The sequence below is a fragment of the Mus musculus genome, chromosome 11 (genome assembly GCF_000001635.26).
Source record: "Mus musculus strain C57BL/6J chromosome 11, GRCm38.p6 C57BL/6J".
Lineage (NCBI taxonomy): Eukaryota > Metazoa > Chordata > Mammalia > Rodentia > Muridae > Mus > Mus musculus.
The window spans coordinates 96,307,006-96,321,918 of NC_000077.6; the positions used below are offsets into that span (position 1 = coordinate 96,307,006).

Below are 14,913 nucleotides of genomic sequence, written 5' to 3' on the forward strand. Positions count from 1 at the left end.
CGTGAGGTCCATAAAGTTAGTTTTATGGTTTTGGGGAGTTGACACCGCGCGGTATATTTCACATTCTCCAGAATGTTAAGTGACACTTTAACTGCTCACTGTGGTGGGGAAGGGGGCAGAGGTAGGTGAGCGCTCTTCTAGCTTAGAGCAGCCCAAGAAGGCAGTGCCTACAGCCAGGCCCAGAACTCCACAGTAAGTCGCTTTCAGCTTTCGATTTCTCTCCTTGCAGTTTTGGGGCTTGGGACGGGAGAAGAGAATTTTGTTTCCAATAGGGCTGTAGAATGATACAGGGGAAATTTAACATTAAATATATATATCTAGTTCTGAGAAGTGGGGTGCCTGAAGTGAGGGCTTAGTTCTGTAAGGCTTCAGTGATGGGCGGTGTCTGGTGTTTATGTGCAAGAGCACTGGACTCTGTGGAGAAAGGGGGTCTTGTGGGGTCCATGTTCCTTCAATGTCTTTGGAAATTAGGGGACAAGAAAGAGGGATGTGGACTGCTGGGATAAAGGTTGGTGGGGGGGTGTCTTCAGAGAGATCTCCCTTAGTCCCAAGGAAAGAAACTTTATGGAATTTGTTTGGGGTGTGTTGGGGGCACACTCCGCGCCCCCCCCCCCCGCAGGTCGTTTTTTACCTGGATACATTTAGAGAAAAGGATAGGGAAGGTGGCTGCTGTGGGCTACCTTGCCCTGAAATGTTTTCTGGGTTTTTAACGTCTGCCCCTGCACTCTCTATGGTCTCCCCAGGGTTATCCAGAATTCCGGGAGCTCGGTGCTTTTTATACCCAACTTCATCCTGTTGGTCTTAAATTGATTTCTTTTGGTGGTCTCTTAAGAAGGAGCTTGAGTCAAAATGAGGAGCGGATTGGGGGGTAGGCGGTTCATAGCCTTCAGTTGCAAACCTAATTCCCAACCAGGGGTCTGAAAGATGAGAGCTTCTCTCCAGGTCTGGAAGACAGAGGTGTGTCTAACTATAGCCTGCCACAAATACAGCCTGCCCAGGAACATAGATCCCCAAAGAGACTCAGGTGTTAGTCTTTCTCTTTCCTCTTCTGCCCTCTCCGGGACTCTGAATGCTCTCTTTGTTGTGTACCACTGTAAACCAGAGGGATTTCCACATTTGGACCCCACCATGGAAAACTTGTTTTCTAAGGAAAAGTCAGTCTTCTTCTAACAGCTAGAATCCTCTTACGGATCAAATGGCTGTGTCTCCTCCATGCTTTTCATTGAGATCTCTGGGGCCAGTGACTCAGGTCCTGCTTCCCAAAAGCTCACTGTCTCTAGGTTCACCAACTCCGGTGGATAATTCCTAAAACAGGACTTAGCATTTTGAGGGGCTGTGATCTCTGACAAAGAAGGGCCACAGGGTCTCCCTGTTTCCCATTGAGGGGATAGTGATGCTCTAGCCCTTCTTGTTCTACCCCACCCCTTGCTCTTTCTCTGTTTTTTTTTTTATTTGTTTTTTGTTTTTGTTTTTGAGCCCACTATTCCTTGCCCACATCCAAAATTACTGGAGAGTCTCAATGGGCTTTAGGATCAGAGGAAAGAGACCAAGGGCATGGGAGCCTCACCCTAGCTTAAAGATGCATCTCTCAAAGAACGATGGACATTTACACCCCTTGTAAAGGACACTCTTTTCCACTCCCAAAGGATCAAAGGATGCCAGCAACACTTAAAATATGAATACGCTTTGGAGGTTTGGCTTCTGAGGGCTTCAAAGCAGTTCAAAGAAGTGCAGAGGAGGTGTGCAGCAGTAGCAGAGTCTAACCTGGGGGTTCCATGGGAATCGTTTTTTTTCCTGGCTCCTGGCCTCAGTCTATCTTGCTTTCCAGATCCTTTCAGGGTCCTGAGCCCCAGATAACCAGGCTTGTCTCTGAAAAGATGCACCCCCCCTCCTACACTTTGCATGTCAGTTTAACAAACTCTGATAGAATGTTCAAGGCCAACGGCCTTGAGACATCTATGAAGCATGTTTGAATAGATTTTTTCAGAATGGCAAAGAACAGTTCTGGTTGCGGGTGCCTACGTGGAAGGTCTCTAAGCAGATCTTGGAGAACAAGCCCTAGTGGGCTTTCTCTTCTGCAGCTTGGTTTTTCTGGAGCATCTGCTCTTTGACCTGTAGCCAGGGCAAGTTGGGGAAGAGGATGAGGTGTACATGGGGTATAACGAACTCTCCTTGCCCCAGACTTGTGTTGCCTCTGCCTTCCTCCCTTCCTCCTCCTTTCTTCCTTCTCCTTTCCTCCCTTTTTTATTCTTCCTCTCTCCCGCCCTTGCCCTCTCTGAAAATGCTGCCTTCGTGCCCCCCAGCCCTCTTCTCTCTCTTTACTGTTTTCTCTCTCCTCCGCCTGTCTAGGCCTCAACTTCTCTGAGCCACAAACCGAGCCAGCACCCTCTAGGCAAATCATCTGCCCTAGGGGCAGAGCCCAGCTTGGCCTCCACTGGGAGGACAATTTGATTTTGTTTTGTTTTATTTGATTGCTTGTTTTGTTTTGTTTCTCTGTGGCCACTGGGGTGGGAGGAAGTATGAAGAAGTATAAACAGGAAAGCTGGCCCAGCCTGGAGTTCCAAGGGCCCATATTTCATCAGCTTCCTCTCCATAACTGCAGTGGGGACACTTAACCCTTCCCTGGCTGCGAGACCTTCTTCACTGGGGGATGAGGGGGTACACTCAGGGATCTAAAAGCCAGTTTTTCTTTCCCCTGCTTGGTTCTTTTATCTCTGGGATCTGGATGCTGGGACAGAAGCCAAACATCTGAAGCAAAGGAAAGAGACTTGAAGCAAAAGGAACAGATATGCAAAAGGAACAGATATATTCCCGAATTTAGTCCCTTTCTGGGGCTGTTCTCATCGAATAGAAGCACCCCAGCCTGGAATCTACCAGACCAACCTGAGAGGACAAGGCTAATAAGAATCTCCCCTCCCCCATTTTTAGGAGTTGGCACTCCTAGTCACTTTATTCATTTTTTGGAGGTTTTTAGAGTAATTGGATTTTGGGGCTGGGATCTGCCCACAGCAGGGCTATCGATTGCTGCAGCGCAGTTACACATCCATATTAATTAACCCAGACACCACATGGAAACTGAGCTGTTTGGGAAGGGGGAGGGGAGCAATGGGGGCCCTTTATGGAGAATGGCCATTTCTCCCTAAGTGTCCCTGAGGCCCAGATAGGAAGAGTTGCTGCCCACGAGAATCCTGTGACCCTCCCAAGCTCAAAGTCCTTGGACATCAGCAAGGGGTAAGCCTGACTTGGTTGCTGCAATTGGACTCCCTCAAAAATCTTCTAGGGGTTAGATTAGGCTTCTAATGAGTCTTCCCTGTTCAGTTCCGTCTTTCTAGCTTGCTGATGCTGTTTCTGGTGGAGGTTCCCAAAGCCACTTTTTTTTTTAAGTGGCGTTAACAGCCTTCCACGCCTTCATTTCAACTTCCCAAAAGGTAGTAGCTTTCTGATGGTTTTCAGGATTGTTTTGAGTGGTTCTTTTACTGTCCCATTTGTTGTCCGTGCTGTGGCCTTTCCTTTTCCTTCTACTCTTCTCTCCAAAAAGTGATTAAAATCTGTTAAAGGATTTAATTAAGAGAGTTAAATGAAAAGGAAGGAGGCGCAAATGAGTTGGGGGAAAAAACCCACACCAAAGCTATTCTCAACGATTAAATCGCCATTTTAACAATATAATGGAGTTTGCATCCTGAAAGGGGAAATCAACGCTCATATCTCATCAATAATTCATAGAGTCCGGGATCACGCAGAGGTCAGCAGACGGGGGTGGAGGGGTGCGAGCGCCGGCCTATGTGGGGGCTCCAGGCCTCTGCCGCATACATTACCCGCTGCTGGCCTCACTACCCATCAGCCACTTGAAGGTCACGCCGGGGTATGCCTACAGGTTTAGGTGATCTTTCCTCCTTTCTTTTAACGAATTTATTGAGAATTCATTGATTTAGTAATTCCAAGTGGAAGTGGTGGTGGTTTAAAGTCCTGGATAGGATCAAAATCCGAGAAATTTTGGAACCTGTTGGCCAGTACATAGCACTTCTTAAATTTTACTTTCTCTTTCTCTCCTTCCTTTCCTTTCCTTTCTACCTTAACTTCCTGCCTTCCTGTTTCTCCTCTTTTAATTTCCTTTGAGAAAGGAGGATGGATACAAAGGGAAGCACCTTGCGGCCTCATGCCCATGTCAAAGGCTCCTAGGCCTGGCTCTTCTTGTCTTCCTTTCTTAAAGGACTGGGGACCGAGTGCACGTGGCTGCAGGTTGCCCTGAGACCTTGGGACTCAGCGTCTAGGGTTGCAGCAGCAAGCCATTGGCTTCAGATCCCGGTAGGGTAGGATGAATCATTCAGCAAGGGATAATTTCTAGGCCTGAGGCTGCCTTTCATAACCTCCAGATACCCCCCAAACATCCCTAAGTGAAAAGGGGGGCAGTTAACATTGCACCAAGCACTTAGCAGGCCAATGGTGAGAAAATGACTGTGTAGGGAGTCGCTTCTTGGGGGAATTTGGAGTCGCTGTTACACACCTATTTTTCTCTTTCTCTCTATTCCTCCCTTCTCTCTCTTTCTTCTCTTTTCTCTCTCCTTCTTGCTTAACAACTCCAAAAGGACCTTACGAAAGGAGAAATGAAACCTTTCCCTGCAACAGATGGGAACCTGAGAGGTGGTTTTTGGGCAGATGGGAAACCGAAAGCGCGCTGGTCCACTGCAGGGCTGTTGCGCTGGCGGGCAGGCAGAGGCTGTAACTTCCCGGATCTGCCAGTAGAGTCCGCCTTAGACCAAGTTCACAGCCAGGCTGGGGTCTTAGAGACGCTAGAGAGCGACCGCTCAAGGTGGCCCCGGGCCCCGCTGGGTCTGCATTGTTAGGACAGAGCTCTCCTTTCACCCCTAAGGGCACAGTAGACTCTTCTGATCCCAAGGAAACCCTGCCTCAAGCTCTTTCTATTCTTCACCTTAGAATTCACTCTTCTTCTGGCCAACCCACTCTGCCACTCAGCGGGTCCCATAGGCCCTCTCTCAGGAATCACCGCCTCACTCTTTCAGGCAGGAATGAAGGAGGGTGGGCGGTCAAAAGCCTTGGCTGGCATCTCAACCAAAGAGACGTATGAAAATGCAGGAAGTGGGGTCCGTGCTTCACCCCACCCCTAGGAGTTACTGAAAAACCTAAAAGCTCTTTCTTGGGGTGGGGTGCGCAAGGTGGCCAAAGGGGAGGGACAAGAAAGGTGATTTGCTCTTTGATTTCCGCAGTATTCACAGACCCGGGGCTGTGAGGCCTGTGTTATTGCCGGAGAGGTCGCAAAGTTGGAGGGTCAAAAGTTTACGTGCATGCGTGATCCCGGCGGCCCAGGCGTCTAGCGGCGGGGGCGGGGTGGAAGAGGGGGAGGGGAGGGGGCTGTATGTGTGAAGAGAGAAGAGAGAGCCTGGGCTGCTGGAGGTAAGGAAGGCAAGAGTGGGTTGGAAGGGGTGGAGGCAGCAGAAACGAGATAGGGGGAAGGCAGATATTTGAGAGAGGGGAAACTGAGGAAGGAAGAGACCATTCCGCTAAAACTGTGAGGCTTCTTGGTGGAGAGCTGCACAAAAGACGGTGCTCCGGGCGTGGCGAGTCCTCCACACGATTTTCTCTCCCAAAGATAACCTTTGAGTCACCACATGAAATTTAATTAAAACCTACCCAGCCGCACACATTTAAAAAAATCCAATTACCCACACGTCCTTGCAGGACGTTTGGCAGGACCAAAAGAAGGCTTCCAAGGTGAAGGCTTGATTCTCACATCAGTCCCACCCTGCTCGCCCTAAAGGGGATAACTGCAGGCTCCTCACCCACCTGAAAGATGTCCCCTGTTTTCCCAGACCCCTAGTTCCTAGACTAGTTGCAGGAAGCTGAGTTCAAGACTTTGGGTCAGTGCTAGAGATTTTCTTTTCTTTTTTAATTCTCCATCCTTTCTTTTAAATGTCGTGCTTAAGAACTAGGGCATTGAAAAGTCGTTTGCTCTCTCATTCTCTCCCAAGCCTCCGTTTGGATGTTCATCCGGATTCCCTCTCTCCCTCTTTGGAGGAGGGAAGGGCAAGTGTGATGGAAAAATACCTAATGATCACTTGGAGATCTTTGTAAATGGAGTTGAAGCAGGCGACCTGAAATGAACCCTCAGTCTATGCATTAAGCTTAGTTCATAAGTAAAATGCTTCCTAGAGACCGTGATAATAACAAAGCATATGCCTATTTTGGTCTTTAAGTGATTATTGCATTATAAGATGCCATCACAGTCTCTTCTAAACATTCGCTATAGGAGTTGTACTGTGGGTGTTTGTCCTTCCACAGTGGAGAAAACCTGAGAGCTTTTGTAAAGATGACTTTTGAAATAAAGCCAATGAGGAAGAAAAAGGTTAATAGCAAGTTTCAAGTCAATTTAACCCCAAGGTCCTCCCACCCCAACTAAAAGGTGTTTGGAATCTTATTTTTATTTAGTTCTCAAGTGAGATTCTCTGGGGTGGGGGTGGAGTCCAGAGAGGAAGTCTTGGGGCCTGAGGAGTAGAGGCTACAGGGGCAAGGAGAGAATCTATTTTGTTTGATCTCCTCCTAAGTCTCATTTGCCTTCATCTTAGGAGAAGATAATGACAAATTAAAAAAAAATCTGTAATAGACTTGGAGTGGCCCAAAGTCCCAAGCTAAAAAAGGTTTTGGGAAGGGAAGAGTGACTTCTGCCACCCCAGACCAAACTGGCTGCCTTAGAGAGTATTTTCCCAACCCATCCATAGCAGAGGGTACCACTACCAGCGTGGAAGAAGAGTCATCTGGCTTAACTCAACCAGTCCGCTGGGGGCCAGAGAAAGGGAAAGCTATTATAGACATTGACATTGCACCAGATTTTAAAACCTTGGTCTTGGGGGGTGGGGACAGAGTGGCTGAATGAGTGAGAACTAAGGATGAGGAGTATTTTGGTTTTAGGGACAACTACAGCCTCTGAAAGCCAGGTCCTCAAGCTTCCAGCCTCAGCCTCCAGCAGTGCAATCCAGCCTATCTCCCAGGGCTCTGCTGTGGATTAATTGCTCCATCCAGAGAGGTGGGAAAGTCTGGAACTCTGGGGCCTCCAAGTTTTAGAAGTGTCCCTGTAGCTGACATTTGGGGCGACAGAGTGGACGAAGAAGTCTCAGTTGACTCAAGCCCTGCAGAGTGCAAGCATTTAGGGCGACATCAGAGAAGGAAACCGTTGACTGAGGCCTGCTTTCTAGGGTTTAGATGCCCAGTGACACACTCTCTGCCCTTCAGGTGCCAGTGCCAGCATAGTTGTTTAGTGTTCGGGCCTCCGAAGGATTCCCTCCACGGGGTCACACGGTCTTGCTCTCAGCGCTGGGCACGGGAGCTGGCAAAAATATTGGAATGATGGAAAAATCAAAGCAAAGGCGGGTCAGCTTGAATCGCATTGGAATGGAGACTTTTGGGGGTTGGGGGTTGGGTGGGGGAACAGAGAAAAGTAGAACTGGAGAGGGTAAACTGAATCAAATCCTGCTCTGTCGTTTTTCTCCCAAGTAATGACCTGCGCAAAATTCAATATGACCGAGCGAACTGCGTGAGCATATTATACTAACTGCCTGCTCGTGGGGGAGGCCCGGAGAGGGGTGAACCGCAGGTCACGGCGTCTAAAAATTATTAAAATGTTCGAGAACCTCGTGACGCGCCTGCTGTTTAACAAAGACTGCCAAAGTATGAGATTAATACGAAAACTTGCTCTTCAAAAACAAAAACACACCAAAAAAAAAAAAAAAAAAGTCCTTTTCCGGCCTCCGAGGGGGCATGTGGTTCCACTGCCCGCAGCCGCGGTTCGGTTTTCCGGATACACAATAGTGGACAGGAGCGAGCTCCGCTGTTGCTCAGCGGGCCACGGCCGGTCGGCTTGGAGCAGGCGGGGAGCGGCTGGGTGAGTACTCTTGCCGGCTCAGGCCCTTGCTATGCTCAACGCGCTTGGGGTGCCCGGACCCGCTAGAGACTGACCTCCGGTTGGCCCTCGGGTTCCTGTTCCTCTCTGTTTCCCTTCCAACTCGTCCATAAAAGGTGGATGATTTTTCTGTGCCGCCGGGGGTAGGCCTGTGATGGCGGAGAAGGGCTGGGCTGGGCAGCGAGGGGTCACACTAGCAACCTGTGGCTGCCAGGAGAAGGCAGCCAAGTGGCCTCTAAAGGATCCGGAGCACTAGAGATAGGGCAGAGAGCGTGCCCAAGCCCCTGGCTCTGCGTGTTTTCATTGTTATGGTTATTGTTGTTGGTATTCTAGACATAGAGAGGTGAGGCTGCGTGTAGCTGCAATGAAACCTGTCCTGGAGTTGCAGATAAATCCTGTCTTCCGCCCCTGGCGTCTACACAGGGAGGGAGTGTGGATGGGGGTTGCAGCTGCGCCTTGGTGGGAGGGCAGGTGGTGGCTCTCCTATTCGCAAAAGCGAAAATCTCAGTGCTCCGGCCCTAGGTTCAACCATACCCAGCTTTGCATCTCTCTATCCCTATTCCTCTCCCTTGGAGCTCAGGAAACCTGGGCCACATCCCTTGTTAAAGCATAGATCAGCAAAATGTAGACTAGCTGCTCTCTGAAACAGAGTTAGACCAGTATTCAAGAGCAGGACAGGAGATATGGGATAGGGGAGGGGCCTGGACATTGGAGTGGGTCGTGGTACTTCTAAATACCTTTTGAGAGGACTGTTCTTGCTTGATGCTTGGGTCAAAGCAGCACACTTTGTCTATGGGTGACTAAATTGAACCCCGTCTTTGATGAAGATCAAAACTACAATGTATTTTCTCTGACTCTCTCTCCAGTTAAGTATGAGTCTGGCCTATAGGAGGGCATTGGGGTTAGAAAACAAACCCAGAGGACAACATTGCCATGCCTAGATCTATGAGGTTTAACAATAACAGCAGCAGCAGCAACAACAACAACAACAACAACAACAAAGACTGAGGTCTCTGGACCCAGTTGCCTGCAGGTGGGAGCTCTCCTGCCCATTTGCAAGGGTTCCTGGTGTGTGCATGCGTGGGTTTGGCTTGTTTGTGTATGTTCATGAAATTGACTGTGTTGTAATTTACTCAGTAAGGGCAGAAGTATCCCCCAAGCCTAGGGTGTTATAGCGGTGGTGATAGTGAGAAAGACTCTGCTGGACACACTTGCCCTCACCTGGTCACAGCTCTCCCAGTTTAAACTCCAGATCCTCAATTTCTCATTTTTTCAGTTTAGAAAAGTCAAATGTTAGTGGGAGCTTCAGGAAGTTCACCCAAAAACTCCAGAATCCCATTTTGGCCACACAGCCAGCAACCCAAGCAGGTGGATGGGCCCAGTTAGTGAGCCTCTAGACAGAGGATCCTTGCCTGGGGATAAGGTGTGGGTAGGGGGGGTCCTCCTCACACCTCTAGGGGGGTGTCCCCTTATTCCAGCCTCCAGGAGGTATGGGGGGGATATGTGAGGTTGGGAGGGGCCTGCACATCATCTGGCTGCAACTTTTATGGTTCCTCATTGCCCTTCATTCGGAAATGAACTGCCTTTGATCTTCTTCTCAGGTTGTAAACGGAATTGCCCGTCATTAAATATGGGGGGGGGGGCCATCTGTTTGGTCTCCCAGCATTTTTCCTCACAGCTGTTTTTCTCTCTCTTTTTAGCATTCACTTTTTCCAAAAGGACTTTTATTACACCCCCTTCACACCCAGACACCTCTCCCTCCTCCCTTTGCTTTGGAAAATATCTATATATGTGTTTGATCACAAACTAAAGGCTGTGGGGGCAAGGGAGGAACCTATTTGGGGTTTTGTATTTTTTCTTAAAAAAAAAAAAGTCATGGGGGGAGGGGAGGGGCCGAGGGCACCCAGAAAGGCCTGATTCTGACTTCGAGGCAGCCTCGGGATGACCCTTCCTTCTTTTGTGCTTAGCTAATGTTTACATCTAATAATTCATGCGCCACCGAAAGTCGCGCGGCAGCCACGAGGTTCGAGTCCCTTTGCACAACAGCTGCCTTTTTAAAAAATCTTATTTTATTTTTTGAATAGAAAGTTGAAACCCCTTGTAATCCCAAGAACGGACCCACAGTGACTTTTCTGCTCCCAGATCTCAAAATTAAAACAAAACGAAATAAAAATGAAAACATTCAGATCACACCCAAAAGAAGAACGCACGGAAAGTAAGAGAACTGGAAATTTCCTGGGCCAAGAAGACCTGTCTGTCTTCTGTATATACCCTGTAGATCCGAATTTGTGTAAGGAATTTTGTGGTCACAAATTCGTATCTAGGGGAATATGTAGTTGACATAAACACTCCGCTCATATTCTTTCCCAGAAGAAAAATAGATTATTTTCTAAATGAGGACAATCCAGTGACTGCCTTCAAGAAGACTCCTTTTCTTTTCCTCCCTCAACCAATGAGGGAGAAATCTCATCTACCTGAGGTGTCCCCATGCACACCCCTGGAAGCTTGGGTCCTTGTTCACTCAAGAGATTAATGTTACTGGTGTTTTAAAATTTATCTTTAAGCCCCAACCTACCTATTCTTATTCTGGGTCCAGGGGGCTTTATTGGAAATCATGAGGAGGAAAAAAAGATTGCTGAAGGCTGCAGTGTGCAAAGGCAAAGGAAATTTGCTTTTTAAAAGGATGCGAAGATTGCTGTTTCGTTGAATTCAAGACAAGATGCCCTGAAAACATAAGGTTGCCATGGGTGTTCTTGTGCGTGTGATGTTGGTGGGGGCGTCACAGCTAGGGCTCCTTTACTTAGTATTCAAGGTTGTGAAATTTCTTTCTGCCACACTGACAGAGGCGGCGGCTTTAGCGGCAATTAGAACTCTTGGTTAGCATTGCTTCGACGAATCTGGAATTAGCAAATTACTATTCAATTGGTTTTAGGAACTTGCGGGTTTGGTTTGGTTTCATTGTATCTTCTGTCTTTAGTGGAGGGAGTCCAGCCGTTCCTCTGACCTTGGGCCTTGTGGGTTAAAGGGAGGGAGTGTTGAGGAGGACAGACTGACGGACACAGCCGATGCTCATAGTGCAGCTAAATGCGATTTGGAAGGCGAAGTCTCCCCGAATTAGTGCGTGAATTTCCTATCGATCTGCTCGCGGTTCCATTCATCTCTGACAAGTCCCTCTGCGCACCCGCCTTCTAGCTCCCGACGCCTCCTCACTCACCTCCTACCCCTCCCCATCTGGCTGCACTGAGAAGCCCCAAGCTCAGCGCCCCTATGACCTAGTGGGTACCCATTTCAAGAAGGCGCTCCCTGGTCGGCCAACCACTTAAAACCCCACACAGACACCTAGTGCGTGAGCTCCCTCTTATCCTGGGGAGGAGATGGGGCCCTATGGGAGTCAGAGAAAGGTTGGTGGAGATTAGGTAGGGCAGGGGTGGGGGCTACACCCGCAGCCCCAACTTCTGAGGGATGCAGGGTTTGTGCTCTGCCCAGCCCCCTCACCCCCAAACAGGCCCTCCAATTAACCTGCTCACTCTTTCTTAGTTCATCACCCCTCTCTGTTGTGGAGAAAGCCAGGCGAGGAGGGGGTCTCCCCGCGGGAGCCCTATGTAAATCCTGGTGTTGGGTGGGTGGGGAGGGGTAGAGAAGGGGAAATAAACCTCTTTGGCTGGAGTAGGGTCCGGGTGAGCAGATTTCCTTATCCGGGAATCGCAGGCCGGGTGGCCATTGGCTCGGAGGATCACGTGGGCCTCTAACTTTGTTCACTTGACAGTAAGTAGGAGGGCTTTCGGAAACAGGAAAACGAGTCAGGGGTCGGAATAAATTTTAGTATATTTTGTGGGCAATTCCCAGAAATTAATGGCTATGAGTTCCTTTTTGATCAACTCAAACTATGTCGACCCCAAGTTCCCTCCGTGCGAGGAGTATTCACAGAGCGATTACCTACCCAGCGACCACTCGCCCGGGTACTACGCCGGCGGCCAGAGGCGAGAGAGCGGCTTCCAGCCGGAGGCGGCCTTTGGGCGCCGGGCGCCGTGCACTGTGCAGCGCTACGCGGCCTGCCGAGACCCCGGGCCCCCGCCACCTCCGCCGCCCCCGCCGCCCCCGCCACCGCCCGGGCTGTCCCCTCGGGCTCCAGTGCAGCCAACAGCCGGGGCCCTCCTCCCGGAGCCCGGGCAGCGCAGCGAGGCGGTCAGCAGCAGCCCCCCGCCGCCTCCCTGCGCCCAGAACCCCCTGCATCCCAGCCCGTCCCACTCCGCGTGCAAAGAGCCCGTCGTCTACCCCTGGATGCGCAAAGTTCACGTGAGCACGGGTGAGTGCGTGGGCACCCCTTCCCCTCCCACCCCCGGCGCTTTACAGTGAAGGGACCTCCGAGGCATGTGGGGGAGGGAGCGAGGGGAAGCCAATTGTCCCCGCTATAAACTCGCCATTGCCAGAGATTTACGGTCTCCTGTTTTCAGAGCCACATAATTACATCGCCCATAAATTTTTATGGCCTAGTGGGCCCTGCGCCTTTGAAGTCATCCTCTTCTTCATTCTCCCAGCGACTTTTTCGCCAGGGATTCGCAGTCCCAGTAAAGTTGGAAGTTGGGGAGGGGTGTGGGAGGAGGGGAGGAGAAGGAAGAGGAGGAGGTAATCCCTATTTAAGCACAGAGTTGAATCAACTTCCTGGATTTCTTTTTTTTTTTTTTTTCCCCTTTCTTCCAATCTGGTACCTTGGCTGGAGAAGTAGGCAAAAGTTTTTACTAAGGGGAAGGCGCTGCTTGGAATCTGAGCAGTGAGGGTGGGAACTAAGCCGGGGAAAGGTCTAGGGCAACACCCCCTCCCACTACCCCACGCCATTGGGGTCCTCAAGCCAAAGAGTGAGATGAAAATCTTTCCAAGATTCCTCACAGTGCCCCTCCCCCAGGCAACAAGGACAACAGTACAGCCCTCCAAAAGTTTGAGTTTTTTTTTTTTTTTTCTTTCACGGGTCTTCCTTTTTCGACCCCCTCCCTCCAAGATGAGGTAGTGGGAGCAGGAGGCTCGGTGTTAGCTGGAAGGAAGAAAGGGTTTCCCTCCTCCCTTTCGGGGGCAATAAAACTTTCTCTTTCTCCCTCTCTCTCTGTGTGTGTCCAGTAAACCCCAATTACGCCGGCGGGGAGCCCAAGCGCTCTCGGACCGCCTACACTCGCCAGCAGGTCCTGGAGTTGGAGAAGGAGTTTCACTACAATCGCTACCTGACGCGCCGCCGGAGGGTGGAGATCGCCCACGCGCTCTGCCTGTCCGAGCGCCAGATCAAGATCTGGTTCCAGAATCGGCGCATGAAGTGGAAAAAAGACCACAAGTTGCCCAACACCAAGATCCGCTCGGGTGGCACCGCGGGCGCAGCCGGAGGCCCCCCTGGCCGGCCCAACGGAGGCCCCCCTGCGCTCTAGTGCCCCCCAAGCAGGAGTTCGAACATGGGGGGGTGGGGGGAACAGCGAGCACCGAAGGGGGTGCGGGGTATGGGAGGGTCCCCGGGCTTGAGCCCAGAAAAAATCTATCTACCCTACCCTCACTTTATCTATAAGGAATAAACACAGAGAAGGGGGGTAGGGAAGCCTTATTTATAGAAAGGACAATAAGGGAGCCGGGTAAAGTCCTTCGGAGACAAGATTCGAGTCTCTTGCTTTCTTCCTTTAAAAAAAAAAAAGAAAGAAAGAAAGAAGGAAAGAAAGAGAGAGAGAGAAAAGAAAAAGAAGAAAGGAAGGAAGCAAGAAAAGGAGGAAGAAAGGAAAAGACAGAAGAGAAATGGAGGAGTCTGCTGCGCCTGGTTTTCAGCTTTGGTGAAGATGGATCCAGGCTTCATCTTTAATCACGCCAGGCCCGGGCCCATCTGTCTTGTTTACTCTGCCGAGGAGAAGACGGGCGAGCGAGCTTCGGTGGCGACCATTACCTCGACACTTGGCTAACAAATGAGGCCAGGCTCGGCCGCTGCCGCCGCCTCTGCTGCTGTCGCTGCTGGATCACAGCCTGGATTTTTCTTTCTTTGTCCCCTACTCCTGACACCCAGCGAATGCACCCTCAGACTGCCAGATAGCACAGTGTTTTGGCCACGGTAACAAACACACACACATATAACTTTCCTCCCTGTCTGTACCCACTTTGGGGTGGGGGTGGGTGGGAAGACTGCTCACTCCCTTCCACCATAGACTTAGAAGGGGGAACAGAAGGGAATTGAAGGGCAGTCTGCACAACGTGGGTTCCCAAATCCGAGCCCAAGAAATAAATGAAAATGAAAAAAGAAAGGTAGCAATTGGGACACCCAAGAAGGCCTTCTGCTAGAAGGTCCAGCTAGGCCTGGCAGGGTGAGGGGCAGTTGAGTTCTGGGAGCTGGGAATGTCTTCTGGGCAGTTCACAGTAGTAGAGTCAAGGCCTTCTCTTAGGTTACAAATGAATGTGAAATTAGGAAATAAAATACTGTGGCCCTCCTACTCTGGAAGGACAATGTTGCAGAACCCTCTCCCGTTGTTATCATTGTTGCATCGTTTATTATTATTATTATTATTATTATTATTATTATTATTATTATTATTATTATTTTATGTCATGTGTGTCCTCTCTCCTGTTCTCTTTCTGACATTCCAAAACCAGGCCCCTTCCTACCTCTGGGGCTGCCTGAGCCTAGAACCTTTTGTTGGTGTGAAAATTTGTGTCCTGTACAGAGTGACAACAGAAATAAATGTTTGGTTTCTTGTGACCATCACATCGTGGTTTTGTTGGAATGTTGAAGTTAAGGGTGTGAGCAAGTGCGCCCCCCCCCAGTGTGTATGCCAAGCATCCTAGAGGGTATGGCCTCACAATTAAGTTCTCTCTCTCTCTCTCTCTCTCTCTCTCTCTCTCTCTCTCTCTCTCTCTCTCCTTTTAAAACTCCATTAGGAATTTCTTTCTCAGAAGCTTCTGAGTTGTGGAAGCTGGGTTTGTTTTCCCTTTGGGGTGCATGTGTTTTGTTTTAGACTTAAAAAAATTCCCCCATTCAGTCCAAA

The 14,913-nt window shown here is 49.8% G+C and overlaps 2 protein-coding genes and 1 non-coding gene across 3 annotated transcripts in view; all 3 read left to right on the forward strand.

The window, feature by feature from the left end:
* The first annotated feature begins 95 nt into the window (after positions 1-95).
* Hoxb3 (homeobox B3) overlaps positions 96-14,913 on the forward strand; it is a 40,830-nt gene continuing 26,012 nt past the window's right edge. Inside the window, exon 1 of the mRNA XM_006532290.4 lies at positions 96-192. The gene's annotated coding sequence lies outside the window, so the exon portion shown is untranslated. The remainder of the gene's footprint in view (positions 193-14,913) is intronic.
* Positions 10,160-10,269, forward strand: Mir10a (microRNA 10a). Its single transcript, NR_029784.1, has one exon. It is a non-coding gene; the product is annotated as a microRNA 10a (primary transcript).
* Hoxb4 (homeobox B4) lies at positions 11,262-14,633 on the forward strand. Its single transcript, NM_010459.7, has 2 exons — positions 11,262-12,218; positions 13,025-14,633. The coding sequence occupies exons 1-2, from the start codon at positions 11,765-11,767 to the stop codon at positions 13,321-13,323; spliced, it is 753 nt and encodes a 250-aa protein (NP_034589.3). The 5' UTR covers positions 11,262-11,764; the 3' UTR covers positions 13,324-14,633.